Here is a 19,190-nt window from a genome sequence, read left to right as displayed (position 1 = left end):
AGTACTGGGTGGCCTTGGGCAAGTCATACTCTGTCAGCCTTAGAGGATGGCAATAGCAAACCCTCTCTGAATAAATTTTGCTAAGAAAACCCCAATAAATTCACCTCAGGATCGTGATAAGTCAGAAACAACTTGAAAGCACACAACAACAACAAAAACAACAACAAACATATTTCACATTTACTTTTGTCATAGCTCCCTTCAAAGAATTCTGGGAAAGACTAACTGATGAAGTTGTAAAAATTCTCTGCTAGAGACTTTAATTCTATAATTCTTAGGGATCCAAGGGAAGAAGAAATCATGGTTTAACTATAAGTATAATTCTGCCCTAGTTTATATTTTATAATGGCCAATAAAAAACCCAACAAAAGCATCAAATATTCAGGGATTCTCAGCATCCTGGAGCATGATCAGGTACAGAGGAAGCAGCAACTGATATTGACTGTTCCAAGTCAATATTGCCATGGCCTTTTCTCAAAGAGCAACTGTTTAGAACACATCTTTTCTTCCCTGGACCTACTTTAAATATTGCACTTGAAAAAGATAATACACTGTTTAGTTTACAGTAGTGCCCAGAATAATGATAACGTCTTATGCCATCAGGCAACAGACTGAGCTGAGGTGCATGGTTCATGCGCAATAGTCAGATGCCTGCCCTTGGGCAACTGAATGCCGCAAAGGTCCCTGGTTGTAGACCATGTATTTCTAAGAGTTATCAACCGTACTTTATCACAACCAAGCTGTGGTAAATAATTTACATTCACGGGGAGCATACATGTTAAATTTTATTTCCTAGAAATGACTCCTGCTAACCTGTATGCATGCAAATCCTCAGGATTTCCAGCACAGCATGCTGTTTGGAAAGAAAAAATTGCTCCTGCCCACATCAGCATTAAGCAAATTAACACTGTCAGCATTATTTCAATTGCCCATGAAAACTAAATAAATTATTGGTGCATGTTGTTACAATTTTAGGCTGGATAAAGGACTTTCCCCCCTTGCAGTTTGTACCAAATAAACAGGGGTACCTTTTCAGGTTACTAGTTAGAGTGATAGTGAATTCTCTCAAGCTGTGCTTTATGCTATTATCGACAGCTGCTGTTAGTGTGAACAGTCATTTTGCAACAACAACAGCAACAAAATTCAAATACCTCTTACAATCAGGTCTGCAGCAGCCGATAGCTTGTCCACACTCGTTTGCACCATGCAGACGTATTTTCCAGCATGATTCAGCTGGATGCTTCTGATCATCAAATCACCAGCTGAATCCTGCTGATAAAGTAGGGGAAAGTGGTTACAATTACTTTTTAATGAGCTCTAAACATCATTATCACATGAAGGACACTGTGGCTAATGGATTTATTTTACATCAGCTGACAAAAACATTTGTAAGGCAAGCCACGGCCTATTTAAAATATGTGAGCTTTCCTTGAAGATAAGAGCTGAAAGTATGGTTCTCCCTCTCCAAGCGACGCAGGGACTTCAGGTCAGGCAAACAGTTTACCAGAAGCGTTCTTTGACAAAAAGGCCAGCTTTTGCTTCTGCCATGCTCCAGACATCCAATTTATAGTCTTCATTGGTATTCAGATGTCTGCATTCTGCCTACCTCCGGTTAATCAGTGAATACCAACCCAAATTATGAGGCATCTGCAGTACTTTCCACAGCTTAGTGCTCCAGCCAGCATTTTGATTGCCCACAGTTTTTGTATTTAAAGGTCACAAGGATTGTGCTCTGTGAGGAAATTTTACAGCACCTAGCATGGAAAAACAATAATTTGTTTTTTTCCAAATGCCAAATACTCATGTCTGATTAGTAATTGCATGGAACTAATTATGGTTCTGTCTGAAGGTGGATGGCCCAAAGTATTTTCTTGCTGTCAGCCAGGCACAGTGCTTACAAGTTGGAAATCTAAGGATATGATTGCAGTTGCAAGTCTTCTAATTGAAGAATATTAATATAGTCTGTATTTGGGGGTTTTGTGGCACAATTAGGTATAATTACTAACAACAGCTGTTGCTGCTGCCGTGCCCCCCTATAGGGGAGAATCTTTTGTGATTTTTATCTTCCACAGATTTGAGTGTTACAACACCTGCCTGAGAGACAAGGAAAGGATGGAAGTTAATGTTTGAAACTGAAATTTCCTTCTGCTCTGTCGGAAGAAAACCAGTATGGCCCAGTGAGTATAGAGTTTATTTTGGATATGGGACAGCTGGTTCAGCTAACATCTGCATCATATGGTCATTTGGGATAAATTGCCAGCACTTTGTTTCCGCTCTTCATTTTAACACGGTGGATGACTTGTTTATAGTCACACTTTGAGAACTAAGTACACATGGCAGTGTACTTTGCAACCCAAAAAAGCTGTATAAACAAGCACCACTGTGTATGCATGTACCTTTGAGTCGCCTGCTGACCTTTGGTGATTTCATGAATTTCATAGGAATTTTCTTAGGCAAATATTCAAAGGTAGTTTTGCCAGTTGCTTTCTCTGAAATACATATAGCCTACAGTATCCAGTATTCATTGATAGACTCCCATTCAAGTAGCAACTAGTGGTGATTATTTAAGCATAGCAAAAGCTTCTTTTCTCACAATAATCTACCTTTTCTTCTGGAAAATACTGGTAGGGTAGGGCAATACAGGAGATGGCATGCAGGCTTCCTGCTGGAATACTTTAAAACAAAAAACTTCTCATAGGTGAAAGTTTTTATGTTTTAAATCTACAAATATTCTAAATAATCTGCAACATAATGTCAAATGTTTAAACCTGGGTGAGCAAAGTGCCCCATCCACCCCCCCCAACCCCATGTACTCCATTTTGATTTTCCAACTAAAAGGGGCTTGATTCAGATATAGCGGTTGGATCAACCAGCAAGCCAGGAAAAGTCTCTCTAAAATAAAACATAAAAAAGGAAAACAAAATCTAATGTCTAATCATTCCCAGTTTTGGATTTGTTTTGATTTGTTTTCATTTAAAAATGCCTATTTTTGACTTTTGGAAGTACATAGCAGGTGCTGGGAGGAAAAGATATACATCCCTGATTTAAACAAAGACTTTACATGAATATATCCATATCTATATCTGTAAAACCTCAGCTGCAAGCTACTGAAAACAAGCTGTGCTCCAGCTGTGTCCTAACTACAGGCACATGCAGTTTAACATCATATGTAGAGAAAATAATAGGCTTAGTCTGGGCTAGGCTTGCTTCAAAGGCAGTGCTGAACACAGCATTAAGTGCAAAAGTGTCAGTAAGTCTTTGTCTTGCTTCTCCTCCAGCAGGACTGTATGGAGGAGATCAGAAATGTTTACATCTTGTTTCAAACTAGGTGGAGTCCTGTGTTATATTTGAACTAGAAGAAATTCTGATAAGTTTAAATTGTGGGTAGTTACTGAAGTCAAGGTAGGAGATCACAATGCACAAGTGGATCATGCTTTGTTTTCAGCAAGTGCGTTTTAAAACAGGGTGGAGAACCTTCTGCCATCATAAAAGGCTCATTCCAGAACTCTGTCCAAGCTGGTGGATCAATAGCGGCATGATTTCATGCTGATCCCAGCTTTGCAGGATTTATTATTATCTTTAAGCATATATAGAAAAGGATACCACAAGGGCAGAAACACAGCTCCGATACACACTGCAGAAATAATCCAGTTTTAGATTGCCTCAACTGCCCTGGCTCAATGCTAGGGAATTCTGGGAACTGTAGTTTTGTGAGACATTCCAAAAATGTCCAGAAGCTAGTTTATTTGGCCCATATGTTTTGAGGCATTGTCTGATGCTGAAATTTAAGCAGAGAGTGATTTGTATGGTATCATAAATGTGGTCACTATAAAAATGTCTAGATCTGGGCTAGAGAAAACTGGTTCTGTGTCATTAAAATTCAGTATTCAATATTCAAGACATCTAACTATATTTTAGATTTGAACAAATATGTATCAAAAAGCAGTGAAAATATAGACAAGAAATTGGACTCACGAAGATTAGAGATTATGGGACAAGTAAATCATGTAAAGAGCTTGCTAACAGTTCAGAGATCACTGCCTCAGTTCACATGAACAAGAGATCTCTGATAATTTGAAGGAAACGTACATTTTATGGCAGGATTTGAAAAAGAATTAAGATGCTGAAGTTAAAATCAAAGGAAACATAAATTATGTCAAGACCTATTCCAGAAGAGCTAACTGATTTATTAAAAACTTTAGAGTGTCTTAGAATCATAGAATCGTAGAGTTGGAAGAGACCGCAAGGGCCATCCAGTCCAACTCCCTGCCATCCAGGAAATCGCAGTCAAAGCATCCCCGACAGATGGCCATCCAGCCTCTGTTTAAAGACCTCTAAGGAAGGACACTCCACTACACTCCAAGGCAGTGTGTTCCACTGTCGAACAGCCCTTACTGTCAGGAAGTTCCTCCTAATGTTCAGGTGGAATCTCTTTTCCTGGAGTTTGCATCCATTGCTCCAGGTCCTAGTCTCTGGAGCAGCAGAAAACAAGCTTGCTCCCTCATCAATATGACATCCCTTCAAATACTTAAACAGGGCTATCATATCACTTCTTAACCTTCTCTTCTCCAGGGTAAACATCCCCACTCCCTGAGTCGTTCCTCATAGGACATGGTTTCCAGACCTTTCACCATTTTAGTCGCCCTCCTTTGGACACGCTCCAGTTTCTCAATGTCCTTTTTTAATCATGGTGCTTATAAGCAGTTCTGGTGACTAATTTGACAAGAAGTTTGAAGCAATCTACAGACAAAACTCTTTTTAGGCACAGCAGAAAAAAACTTTCAAGAGATGTGATAATTCATTTCACACATAAAGCATCAGAGATTAAATACAAGAAAATAATGGAACGTACTAAGGAATAAAAAAAACTTCTTTGTTTCTCTGTTAATGCAAATGCTAACATTTCTTACATTTGGCTTATCTGCTTCTGACAAGTGGAAAATTCTGAGAGAAAATTATTTGAACAATGCAATTAAGAAGATGTAAAAATCCTCACTCTAGAAAAGTGCTGGGGAACTAATTTCATAAACCTGTAATAAGGCACACCAATAAGGCACACTTAGTACATTCACACTGGTATTCTTAAACAGTACTAATTTACTCTTGTACTATAGCGCATCACTTCCATACTGCCTGTACGCCAGTTCACTGGGGGGGAAAAACTGGATTGGCAATAAAGTAGATAGTATTTTATTGCTGAAATTACTGTCCTGTAGACTTGTAACCTGAGAGTGGGTGTGAGACATCTCATAAAGGTTGACAGGACAAATAACACATGCCATGAATTTGTAACTATTTGTAGAAGCATATGTTGCTAAATTTTCATCATGCTCATCCCAATTCTCAGCACTCATAGTGAATAGCCTTGTGGGATTACTAATATTAATACTTACCCCTCCAACTCTTTCAAAGTGATCCCCATCTTTTTCAAAGTCTATCAGGTGTCCATTAAATGACCAAGTAAACATAATATCTAGCGGATGATCATGAGATACCTGGCAAGGAAGAAGAATACTTTCACCAGCAGTGACATCCATGCTGGTAGGTGCCACCATAAACCGTGTTGGATCTGTAAACAAGGACACAAAAGCAAATCATTAATAAATTACCTAGTTAATATGCAGGATACAATGGTCCATTATCCCATCTGATGTTGGAAGCTTAGAAGCTAAACAATGTTAGCCCTGATTAGTACTTGGATGGCAGTTGTTGTTGTCAACTCAACTCATGTGGATGACATCTCCAAGCCCCCCTATCTTCCACTGCTTTGCCATCTGGGGTGCAGTCTTTGTCTTTTTCTACTTCCTTCTACCTTTCCTGGCATTATTATTTTTTCTAATGAGTCATGCCTTCTCATGATGTGCCCAACTCTCACATTCATACATGGTGATGGGGAATACAATAGAATGGTCAATCCTGAATTGAGTGCTTAGCGGTTGTAACAAGGAGAAGGACGTGAGAGAGACAACAGAGGGTTGTCCTGGAAAGGGAGAGGTGGCGGCGCTGCAAAGGGAGAACTCTGACTGGAAACTACAAGGCCCAGCATTCCCTGGGGTGAAAGGAGAGAAGGGAAGACCCCAGGAGGCAGGCCCTACAAGGAAGAGGCTGGCAGATAAAAGGCAAAAGGGAGAGGTGCTCGAGGAGGAGGGCGTGAACGGAAGAGAAGGCGGTGAGGCAGTCACGTGTAGGGACAAAGGTCAGCTTTTGGGCAAGCCGGTGGGCTTAGCCAAGAGGGGAGGACCTTGCCAGCTAGAGTGAGAAGATTCAGAAGCTGTGAGATGCTCGGGAGAGGAGGGTTTTCTGTCGGAGTTTGCCCATCCCCACTCTCCAACCCCAAGCTCTTCTGAGAGAGGTTTGAGATTGGGTTATTGTTCAAGGGGAGCGTTCCGTTGGAACCTTCAGGGGTGTTACTAGCCTGCCCAGGGAGAGGGCCTAAACCTCGAAGAAGACCCGACCCGTAAGACCTTACTGCCACTAAGGATTTGGGTGAAGTAACCCAAGACCAGAACTCTGTGAAGTAACAGTGCCTCCACTGGTGTTATTAGTTCTGTTAAAGGTACTCAGCATTATCTTTAAGTTATTTGGAGTTATTGTCCACCATGGACCCTGCTAAGAAGCCTGGAGTTGGGGGTGTGCCCTGTGGCACTGCGACAGCTGCATATCTTTACTCTTTAGGATTTTGTCGTTCTTTCATTGCTGCCCTTCCCGTTCCTAATTTATTTTTATTTCTAGGCTGCAGTCTCCTTTCTGATCAATGTTTGACCCAAGGCACAGGCAATCTTTAACTATTTCAATTTACTCATTGTCTAGAATCTATGTAAATCTTCCATGGCCATTATTTTTGTTGGATCCCTTGGATGGGAGACTGCCAACGAATACTAGATGCTGCAGGCTGTATTTTAGAGGAAGGAACTAGCAAAACCACCTCTGAGTATTCCTTGTCTAAGGTCTAAAACACACTGCAGAAATAATCCAGTTTGAGACCTCTTTAACTGCCTTGGCTCAATGCTAGGGAATCTTGGGAACATTTAGCCTTCTCTGTCAGAGAGCTCTGGTCCCACAAGAAACTACAGGAAACCTAGCACTGAATCAGGGCAGATAAGCGGTCTCAAACTGAATTGTTTCTGCAGTGTGTTTTGGACCTAAGAAAATGCTATGAAATTCATGGGGTCATCATAAATTGACAAGTGACTTGAAGGCACATATACACACAATACAACACAGCTTGATGAGGATGGAGCAACATAATAATCTCTAAGGATTGATTTAAAACATGGAATAGTTTTGCACACTTTAGTTTACTACAGAAACAAGTTGGGCAGTAAAGTATTTCATTTTTGCACTGTTAACTAAAGTGAGAAATAAATTGCAACATTGGACAGCACAGAAGTAGCTTTTCATTGGGCTGAGGTTAAGCTGGAGTAATTTACTACTGTTCAATTCAATAAGCAGACAATGAAATGTGAATAGTTATTTCAGTTCCTGTATTATATGTTTTTCTTTTCTTTATAAATATAATAGTATCTGCATTAACTGGTCAAATCCTGAAACACACCTGTACCTATACTTTGAATGGCATGATTTAGCCAGATTGAGGACCTTTAAATTTTATTGTTTTCCACATGTGAATTAATGGAATTAAACTCTTTTCCACTGGAATGGATGTAGAAATGATTTACTTTTTTGTTCAGCCCCACAACAGGTTTATTATGACAAGTTTTGTAAGCATTATGGGATGAATAAGATATATTAAAAAGGTGGTATATCTACCCATCAAAGAGCAAAATACAGCCAAAAAATAACACTTTAGAGTTCATACTTTATTCCTACTGACAACATAGTAAAGTTCAAAGAGAAAGCTTTTTGTAATTTTACATGCATAAACAGTTTTCTTATTGCATTGCTAGCCTATATGTTATATTATGTATTAATGTGTACCCTCACCCACAAAAATCTTAATGTGTTAGAAGTATTACAATATATCTTCATAATCTACACCACCATCTACAATACAGAAAGCCAAATAGAAGTCATATGATGCCATTTAGCAAAACCTAAATGTCCCACTGATATAATTGATGGATTTTTACAAAGGGGTAAACTTCAAATGTCTACTCTAAAATCCTAAAACAGACCACACTGTCACAGGTTTGTCTACAAAAAGCTCTGGGAATTCATTTACTTGGATTATTCATTCATTTTATTAATTTTAAACATTTCTTCTTTGGTTTCAGACACATAGTCAAGGAAACATGAAGCTGACAATAAGTTAATTAGGTGTCAAGTGGAAGAATACCTTATTAACAATGAACTTTTTAAAAAAAAACCAAGTAGTTTAATTGTTCATTCATCATTTGTGTCTCAAATGGCAGCTCCATACTGAGTTCGCCCTTCTGCAATGTATTACTTGCCTCCTGAGCTGGTGAAAATCCTTCTACCCCTGCTAGCAACAGCCAATGGTGGTGTAATGGGAAAGCACAGCATAATTACATGAAGATATGAGACAAATTGTATTGTATGTTTCAATGGGGTATCTCTCTGACACATGCTTTCAGAACTAACCTATATTTTTGATATGAAATAAAGGAGATACCTGAACATATTTGAGGTCCTCAGTAGTCATCTGTCACATTTCTTTTGTATCATAGTTCAGAATAACTGTTTCTAGATCTGTAGTAGTTTGATCAGCTTGTGTCATTTCTGAACATTCCCCCTTCTCTGATTTTCCCATTTCTAATAGTTTGCACTTGTTTTACTGCCATCTCTTTTGGACAGAATGCTTTGCATAATTTCAGATAAAACCCAAGGCCTCTTCAGTTTTGGAGGGTGCAGTCCAAGCACTGGAACAATTTGCCTATCTGAACCAATTCTACCAAGGACTAAAAACTGATTACACATAATTTAGTGAGTTTTACTGTATTTATAAATGAACAACAGTGAGCAGAGGAAAGATGGAACTCAAGAGGAAACATGCTTCTTTTTCACGCCTCCATTCAAGCTAAGGAAAGTTTTAAGGGCAAGTCTTCAGATGAATTCCAGGTGATTCAGAGTTACCTCTTCATAATTTACTGTGTCGCTTTGGGTGAGTAAATTAATTGCAGTGTTCCTCAGTTTCTCCAGCTGCTCAAGGAAGCAGCATTTGTCTGCCTGACACAACTTAATGAGGTGCAGTTAGCAAACCTGAATAAAGTAGTAAGCTTCTCTAATGAATTTTTTTAAAAAACAGAAACTGTGCAGCTTGGCCTCACAGTAGAGAACTTCAGAATTCAATATCCTGCCCAACTGTTTATCCCATCTCATGGATTTCAGATGTAGTTCTTTTGTCATTAGAGACTGATTTTGGTCTTTTATCACCACTTGCCCCCCACTTTCTAACAAGTTCAACTAGACATTATGAGGTACTGCAGACTGGCAAAAAAAAAAAGCCTTTGGAATTTGGCAGGAGTTACAGCTATAGTTACTGCATCTGTCTGTCTGTCTGTCTGTCTGTCTGTCTGTCTCGCCTTCTCTGATGTTGATATGATGTTCTCCCTGTCTAGTTTTTTTCCCCTGCAAATTTAGAGCACCAGTAGCAACTTTTAAAACCAATTGCAAGGGGTGTTCTTTCCCCTCTTCTGGGAATTTCACACATTGGTATCTATTCTCTCAGTTTCTCAACCCTTAATTGGGAGAAAAGAGCAGATGAACCCCCCCCCCCACAGATACAGAATGGGGATAGCACTTGTTGTGAAATGCCGTCCAACTGACTTGGTCTTATGGCAACCCTATACTTTGTCTTATGGCAACCCTATGAATCAGAGGCCTCCAAGTCACCCTGTCACCAACAGCACTGCTCAGATCTTGCAGACTCAGAGCTGTGGTTTCCTTGATTGAGTCTATCCATCTGTATTGTGGTCTTCCAATTTTCCTATCACTGTACCAAGAAACCATACCAGGCATTATTGTCTTTTCTAAGGAGCCATGCATTCTAATGATGTTACCTAAAGTACAACACTCCCAGTTTAGTAATCTTGGCTTCTAGGGAGAGTTCAGGCTTAATTTGCTCTAGGACCTATTTATTTGTCTTTATAGCAGTCCACAGTGTCCGTTTAAATTTTTCTCAAGCACCACATTTGAAATGAGTTTTCCCTCCGGCCATTTCCCCTCAAAACTTGCTTTCTCCATGCATGGGTGAAAAGAGGTAATTCATAATGACTGTAGATAAATTTTAGTTAAACCAAAAGAAATCACCAATCCACAATGTATTAAAGAAGATATATCCACATACTAGTGGTTTTTGCTCATTATAATTCTTGCACAGTTTATACATAACTAGTTGAAATATGTTTTCACCTTCATCATAATAATGTTACAAGCCAAGTTTACATATGAAGTAACATATGAAGATCCACTGGGTGGTTGATCCATTAGATGACAGATCAATCCCCCTCCCCCAAATGTATTGCAAATGAAACAGATTAAAATTTCAAAGTTCAAAAAATTCTGAGTGTGCATGGTGCTCTTGCTTTTGTGCCTTTTTAAATGGTTTCCTGGTTTAGCATAAATAATTTGTCTCCATAACTTTGGTGCCTTCCAGATGCGTGCAAAGTACGTACTAGGTACGTACTAGGGTTAGGAAAGGGTGTCCCTTCCGGATACCCTAACCCTAGTACGTACCTAGTATGTACAAAATGGTGGCGCCCATTCTACATGGGCGCCGCCATTGGGACGTCACGACCCAAACGGAGCGGCGTGGAAGTGACGTGCTGGAGCTGCACGAGGGTGCCTGGGGTGCCTTTTCCGTGGTGCCGGAAGGAGCTCTGAAACAGAGCTCTTTCCAGCTTTGCGTCGCTGGGCACAGCCTTTAGACGGCTGCGCCAGTGACGCAAAGCAGAAAGGGGCCAAGTGGCCCCTTTCTTTTTGTCCCCACCGCTGTCGGGTGTCCTTAGGGCATGAAGCCCCAATGACACCCCTTTCCAGGCTGTGGGGAAGCGGCCTTTTGCCACTTCGCCGCGGCCTGGAAAGCGGCAGATCGGGGCCTCAGAGGCTGCCGCGGTGGCAGCTGAGGCCCCGATCCGGCAGGGAAAGGGGCGGTCTGTAAACCGCCTATAAAATTTTTGCTGTATTTTTCTCTCTGCTCCAAACTATAATATTATGAGGAATGATTGCAAGCACTGGTTCAACCTCACTATCTCAGCAACCTTCACTTAAGGCATCACTTCCATGGGCAGGGGCCAGTGTGAAAGCACTTTCTTGTTATTCACCACAAATGACTGGGTTTAAACTGAACTACAAAGCCCTTCAAGTATAACATCACCGCACCAGAATCTTGATGCTGCACATGTGTAAATATACATGATCTGACTCTGAAAATCACCATGCCTATGGAGGGGGCAGGAAACAGGAGATGAAGCCACTTTCTCCCCCATGCAGAAAGACCAGCAGCAACTTTCTGTCATTTGTTATAGGCTGAATCTCTCTTATCCAGAATTCCAAAATCTGAAATATTCCAAACCCCAAAAGCTTTTTCATGGGTGGCTGAGTTAGTGACACCTTTGCTGTCTGATGGTTCATTGTACACAAGTTTTGTTTCATTCACAAAATGATTTAGAATATTTTGTATATAATTACTTTCAGGATATGTGTATATGGTATATATGAAATGTAATAGAATTTTATGTTTGCCATCTCCAAGATATCTCATTATGTACTTATAGGCAATTATAGGTATTTCAAAATCCAAAACAAACAAACAAACAAACAAACAAATCCAAATTCCAAAACACTTCTGGTCCCATGCATTTTCAGTTTGTACTTACCTGGTAACCAGAGGCAGAGGGGAATGGAACTACAGTAGATCCCCCCAAAAATGTATCAGGTACAAGAACAAGAAATTGCATCAAGAACAAGGGCAACTGTTTTTCTTAGTTAAGTCTCCATACTTGTGATTTAGAAAAACTGATAATTGGAGGAGGGGGTTTACCCCTCCCTGGGCTGTCAGTAGAGCTGGGGCTTTAGTCCTCTCTTGTTCCTCTTAGGATTCCTCTCTATGCATTACAAGTGTCATTACTAATTTACCTGCATATCTATATGGCCTTGTCTGAATAGGAATCATGCCAGGAAGGCCATATCAATGCTCACAGAAGTCATATAGGCTTTATAGGATCCTAAACCACATAAACCAATCAAAATAGTAATAATAATAATAGTAGTAGAAATAATAATAATAATCATCATCATCATCATCTTTATTTATACCCTGCCTCTATGTCAGTGATAATAGAGGTGTCTTACAGATAAAACATCCATACGAACCCCAAGTCCCAATAATTACCACCTTCCCCTACTTAATACTACTGGCTAGCACTGTCATGTCTAGCTTCTTCTGGATTTTTTTTACAGCTGAATTTCTTTTTTTCTTTTCTTTTCTTTTTTAAAAACACCTTTTATGAATGAGTTTTGAACATGTCATCCACTTGAACTCAGCAAATGCCCAATGTCTGCAAAGGCGTCCATTTTTAAAACCCATTAATGTTTTGTTGAAGCCAGACAGGGATATAGTTTGACATATTGCATTTCTATGAGTGGCTGAAACGACCTGATGAAAAATGACACCCTAGTGTAACTCTGATGAAACTTTTTCTAGCCATATTCATCACGAGGTTAAGCCTTCTGCGAAGCAATTTACAAATCACCCCCAAGGAGAAAGCTTACCAATCTGTTTTCAAGGACTTGAAAAAGTGAAAATATCTATTTAATGACCTTACCGTAGCAACAAATGAAAAGTGCAGCAGAGAAGCCAAGTAAGGGTGAATAGTAAGAAGCCAAGTAACAATCAGACATACTATATTTGCATGGTAAAGATCCATAGCGAGAAATGTCTTTTTAATTATGGAGTCTGCTTTCACTAAACCCAATATTGTTCTGGCTATCTTCCATATTCTAAGGCTGGTTAGAAATATCAATCAAGGTTTTTGTTTTTTTTAAGGAGCCCTCCATGAAATTATAAATTGGCTCAACACACCTTAATCATCCACTTAGATAATACTGCAGCACTGGCCATCTTCAGGCTTCTAGGATCTTCTTTGCTTTTTATTAGAACTCTGAATTCTGCCAGCCAAAGCTAATGGTAGAATAATAGCCCTGTGGCAAGCACTGACTTAAAGAACTAAGTGCCTCTGACCTCATGGCCAGATAATAGAACTTTCATCATCTGTTTAAACAACAACGAAAACACGTTTCTATACGCTATCTTAATTATTTTGATCTGATTATTTCTAAAATTAAAACTTTTAGTTGCTCCTTGGGAGAATGGAAACTCCTACCCTTGTTGTTGTGTACCTTCAAGTCATTTACAACTTATGGAGAACCTAAAATGACCTAGTCACAGGGTTTTCTCAGAAGGATTTGTTCAAAGAAGGTTTGCCATTGTCTTCCTCTTAGGCTGAGTGTGTGTGACAGGTCCAAGGTCACCTAACAGCATTAGCATAGCAACAGCATTTGCATTTATATACTGCTTAATAGTGAACTCAGCACCCTCTAAGGAGTTTACAATCCGTAAGCCAGTTGCTTCCAACAAGCTGGGTACTCTTTTTACTGACCTATGAAAGGATGGAAGGCTGTGTCAACCATGGAGCCCTGGGATCAAACTCACAACCTTGTGGCTGCAGTACCACCATTTAACCATGCACCACCAGGGCTCCTAATGGATTTCCCTGGATGAGTAAGGATTCAAATCATGGTATACCAGAGTGCTAGTCCAGCACACGAACCATTACACGACACTGTCTCTCATATCTTGTGAAAAAAAATCAAAGAACTATTCAGAAATATTAATCTTCCTCCATTCCTTCACCACTACTCTGTTGATTCAACATATTCAAAAGGATCTTTGGGTGGCTAGAAGGTTGACTTCTAATTGACCATTGACCACTTTAAAGACATTTTTGACAGCACTGTTGGCACACATTCTCTTTTGAGAATATTCTTCATACAGAGAGATTCAAGGTATTCTAACCAAAGGAATTTGAATACATAAATTAAACCAATCAATCTTTCTTTTCCTTTTCACTTTCACATAGGCCTTTGCTGGAAATCCTCCTCCTACCTCTCAGCTGTCTGAAATCATCAATACAACCAAGGTGAGGGGGGGGGCACCCCCAAATACCTTTTTCCATATCCCCCTCCTTCACAAGTGGCAATCCTGGCAAGTGGGATCGTACAGCCAAGCTGTAGTTATAATCTATCAAATTGTAATTTAAGCAGTCCTTGCAGCTGGCAAAGTGGCATCCCACCTGTTTCTAATGATGATGAGGTGCAGAGCATGTTTTCATAGTTGGTTACCTTGGGATACCAACTCCTTAGTTCATTTCAGTCTTTAAAGTAAGTATTCCAGAAGCAAACTTAAAGAAAGTCAACAGCTCTTGGCTAAATTAGAAAGGCTTGATTCATCTACTTTTTAGCTTGAATACATTATTGTGTATGTATATACCTTCACATCGCTTGTCAGCTTATGGCAACTCCATGAATTTCATAGGGGTTTTCTTAGGCAAGCAATTATCCAAACAATAATAATTTGGCTAGGCAGACATGAATGGCATTACAAGTGATCCCAAAGTCAACAAAGCTGTATGTGGTTGAACTACCTTGGAATTTCTTGCACACATTGGCAAAATGTTGTTTTAGAACAGTAAGCAGGAAGGACTGAAACCTTGGCTGTACAATTAAGTTTATCATTTGTGTGTGTGTGTGCAAGCATATGTGAATCTTTAGAAAATACCTACTTATAAAGCTTCTTTTGCAGGATATATCACATGTCTCACATTCTATTCATGCTAGTAATTCCTTAGTTTTTATTGATAAGAATAAAATATCATTGCAAAGAAACAGAATAATGAAAACACTCTCTTCATTATGTATCCTACAAATAAATAGATTTAGCAGAGGATCTGACAACTTCCATTCTTGAAGAGCGTGGTTAGAGCTTTTAACTCTAGGTGTCACTGGATGATCAGGAGAGTTTTATTTCTGCCTGTCAGCAGTTTCCTGTTCTGCAGCTATAAGAAGCAGTGCTTCTGACTAAGCAGAGGGTTATTGCTCTGCATGGCAACAAAAACTGTAACAGGGAGTCTGTGGGCTGCATTTGAATCTAAGATCTTCTTTCTAGCAGACAGATTCTTAGTGTAGCAGACAGCAGACAAACAGGGCCCTTTAGCAGCAAAAGTGAAATTTATCTGTTGTTCTATACAGAGAAATGTACATGATAAAGGAAACGGACAATATTGCCTTCATAGTTACTGGCTTCATTCACTTCTTTCTCTATATACCTGAGCACTACCCAAGTCAAGATAATGGTCAGTACCTGTACCTGTTCCCCACACCCATGCTTCATTCGATGCATATTCAGTCAAGATATTACATCAGGAGCCTAAGAGCTGTTCCTAAAGACATTATAAGAAGGTGAATCTTTCATTTATCTGGACAGAGCTACAGCGTGGACACTTGCTGAGACACACAGCCCTGCAAGAGGTCTATTTTGGCTATCTTTGCCCATTCACCTGCAAAGTGAGAGCCTATAATCTATGAGAAGATGGTGCCACATCTTCCACATGCCTTGCACTCTTCCTTTGGCAAATACGTATTGGGTATGTATATTTTTGAAAAGGCTAGGTGAGGAAAAATTCCAGGAAGGAAAGAAAGATGAACTGGAAGGGAGGAGATGAGGGAAGGCCTGCTTTGGCCATCCTGTCCAAAGCTCCTTCCTAGAAACAAAAGCTGGCATTGTATTCTGTATCTTTTATAGATATGTTCAAACTTCACAGACTGTTTTTCTTCTGCTGCTCTTTTCTGCCTGGTACTTGCAAAAGGCCTATGGGGAGGGGGCAAAAAATTTTCATGACAGTTCTGACATTATGGCTGTTTATGAAAGACAGCAAAACCCGTTGCATGCTTACATACACTCACTAACTGCTAGATTGTGTGCTTCATGACTTCCTGATTTGTTTGCTTTACTGCCTTCTGCATCCTTCTAGACTGCATCAATTTTTCTCTTTCCATGCTCCCTCCGTTTGGCCATGTATTTACTTATGTACAAATATTAAATAATCAAAGTTACTTTAAGTTTCACAAAGACAAATTATGTCTTTTCTCTGCTAAACCTGTATGTGGTGTGTTTGGTGGGGGGCAGTGGTGTGGGTGGGGGACTGGTTTATGGTACAGCTTCTCTGCCTTGCCCAATTGATTACTCTGCGCAGAGAGATCCCTACGATGTCTCATATTTCACAACAGGTTGGGTACACTAAATCATAGCACTCGCGCATCCCTAGTTTTTAAGGGGGTGAGCTTCAAGATGACAGTTTCCTTTCCTTGAAACACAGCAGCAAATCAAACAATACAGTGCTATTTGGACATGCTTATTAGTTTATTTAGGAAGTTTTTTTTTCCCCCACTTCCAAAATTAAAAGAATTGGAGAATGGGGTGACATTGGCTATCAGCATGAAGGTTTCAATTGTCACAAAGCTGTAATGAATTTTTTTAGAATTACAAGCCACCAGCTGCATAAGTCTGTGAGTAACAAATTATCCAATTTGAAAACAAAAACCACCCTGCCTTTTCATAGTGTTGTGGTGTCTATTAAGATGTATTGTTTTAGATAGCAGCTCTTCATTGTCTTATTTGCTTGTTGGTAGATCATGCAGTGCCGTGTTCTGTCATGTTGAGCTAGAACATGACACAGTGGGACACTATCGCTGTGGACCTGAAACCAACACCAGAAATAAATCATAGCCGACAGTCAAAGGCAGATCCCCTATTTTTTTAACCAAGTCTTCAAATATAATATAAAAAAGCTGCAGAATTAAGAGAAAGACTGAAAGAGGCAAAACCAAAAAAGAAACAACTGGGCAACTTCTGAGAGGCCTCAAGGATCCAACATCATGTACTTGTAGAATTTAAGATATGAACATACTAAAATTAAAGTTTTCATCAAGATGAACTGCTTCTTGGTTTGTTACCCGCAAAGCTGCCAGAATACAAAGAAAATTTTGATTTATTTCAACCCAAACCTGCCATTATTATCCCAACAAGAGTACATCCATGGAATCACTAGAACCTACAAAATATATGACTGATCACTTTCCCATTGAGTTTAATGGTATATACTTAGTTTAGACTAATTTTTTTAGTTGTGTCTGCATGGGCCAGATCCAGGAGCAGCCCAGGTAGTTCTGGCCCCAAAGCCTGCCCAAAGTCCCGGCACTCCAAAGCATGCCAGACAGAGCTGTTTCGCATGCACATCCTGCTTGTGTCACCTGCTATCACACGTTGGTCCCTCTGAGGCTGAAATGAAGTACCGAGCATCACTCACATGGCTGGGTGACGTGTTCTGAGCTCAAGAGGGAGGACTTGTGCCAGTTGGCAGCAGGTCAGCAGTGTACTGATAACACCCAGCTCACTCCATAACTCAAAGAATCTCACCCAGCGGCTTCATATGAGATGTTAAATAACATCAGGGACAGTATAGCACCCCTGTGGAACCCCACAGGTGAGCTCCCTTTTACGGAGCAGCTGTCCCCGAAGCAAGCCCCTCTGGACCTGGCCCAAGAGGAAGGACCGGAACCACTGCAATGCAGTGCCTCCGATACCTAACCCCCTCAGGCGGTCCAAGAGGATGCCGTGATCTATTGTGTCGAAAGCTGCTGAGAGGTCTAGGAGCACCAACAGGGTCACACTACCCCTGTCGATGCTCAGACGCAGATCGTTGGTCAAGGCAACCATGGCAGTCTCAACCCCAAAGCCTGTCCTGAAGCCAGTTTGAAATGGGTCTAGATACAGTGGTACCTCGGGATACGAAATACCCAGGTTACGAAATTTTCGGGATACGAAAAAATCCCATAGGGAATCATTGTTCCGGGTTACGAATGTTTTTTCGGGTTACGAAAAAACTTTTGGTGCTTTTTTCGGCTTTTTCGCATGGAATCGCGGCTTTTCCCCATTAGCGCCTATGGCAATTCGGCTTACGAAGGCTTTTCGGGTTACGAAAGCGGCCGCGGAACGAATTAATTTCGTAACCCGAGGCACCACTGTAATCGGTTTCATCCAAGACAGCTTGGAGTTGAAGCGCAAGTGCCCTCTCGACTTGGTGGCCATATCCTGATGTCTCTTCCCGTGACTCAGCACTGAAAGGAAAATGCCTTGTCATAATGGCTAACAGTGACCCTTTGTTGTCCAGTCACCTTTTTTTTATCCCACATTGTACATTTTCCCTTCTGAATTATACCTCAACAATGTTCAGCATCGTGTTTCCATTATGGCCACACATGTGCTTCAGACGCAGGGCAAGGACCTTTGAGACAAACTGAAAGAAAGAGATTGGTAGCATGAGCTTTTGTAGACTTCAGTCTACTTCCCAAACATGCATTTGAGGAAGTAGGCTCAAGTCTACAAAAGCTCATGCTACCAACTTCTTTCTTTTAGTTAGTCTCAAAGATGCTGCAAGATCCCTTTGCATACCAACTTTCCAGATTAACATGGCTGTGTCTTTAAACTTTGTAGCATCCAGGTTTACTTTCAGAAAATAACCTTTTCTTACTCAGGTTTCTCACTCAACCTTTTCCTGACACATTGGGAATGATGTTGGTTGTTGTTATTTTAGCACAGAAGCAGAAAAAGGTCCAAGGATGGAAATAACATGGTTAAAAAAAGGACAAAGATTATTGTAAATAGCGTATTAAGGATGGGAAATAACAAATTATATTTTAGGGCAAAGTGTTCATTTAAAAATGCTTAACGTTGCTGTAACATTTGACAGTTTTATGCTAACAATAAAATAAAATAGCTAGAGGCTGTGCAGATGCCTCATCCTCCTTCTTCTTGCAACCCTATCAATTTCCTCTTGTTAAAGAATTTTGTGCTACTATCAAATATTTTGTTAATAGAAGCTAACAGAATTGCTAAAAATGGCTATACTTCCAAAAGCGCTGCAAGAACTTGCTGTAAGGATCTGTATGGCTAGAAGGAATAATAGCAAGCCCAAGTTAATTGTCAGATGGGTAGGGTGAAGGAAAGAAGGCCTGTCTCGGCAATTGGAAGAGAAAAAAATGTGACAGACACATTATTCTGGATTATGCAAGATTTCAGAATTAAATATATGGAGCAGCCTTTCAGCCACACATATGGAAAGACAGAGCTCTAGCTATAGTGTCTGTGTAGA

At 40.2% G+C, this 19,190-nt stretch overlaps 1 protein-coding gene across 1 annotated transcript in view; it reads right to left on the bottom strand.

Annotated features, from left to right (window-relative positions):
- Window positions 1–19,190, bottom strand: part of LOC121922547 (contactin-4-like) — a 418,703-nt gene that overhangs the window by 29,464 nt on the left and 370,049 nt on the right. The window contains 2 exon segments of the mRNA XM_042452129.1: window positions 1,152–1,272; window positions 5,394–5,569. Of these exon segments, the coding sequence (XP_042308063.1) occupies window positions 1,152–1,272; window positions 5,394–5,569 (297 nt within the window).

Source organism: Sceloporus undulatus, chromosome 2, assembly GCF_019175285.1.
Source record: "Sceloporus undulatus isolate JIND9_A2432 ecotype Alabama chromosome 2, SceUnd_v1.1, whole genome shotgun sequence".
Lineage (NCBI taxonomy): Eukaryota > Metazoa > Chordata > Lepidosauria > Squamata > Phrynosomatidae > Sceloporus > Sceloporus undulatus.
This window is presented reverse-complemented; position numbering and strand designations above follow the sequence as displayed.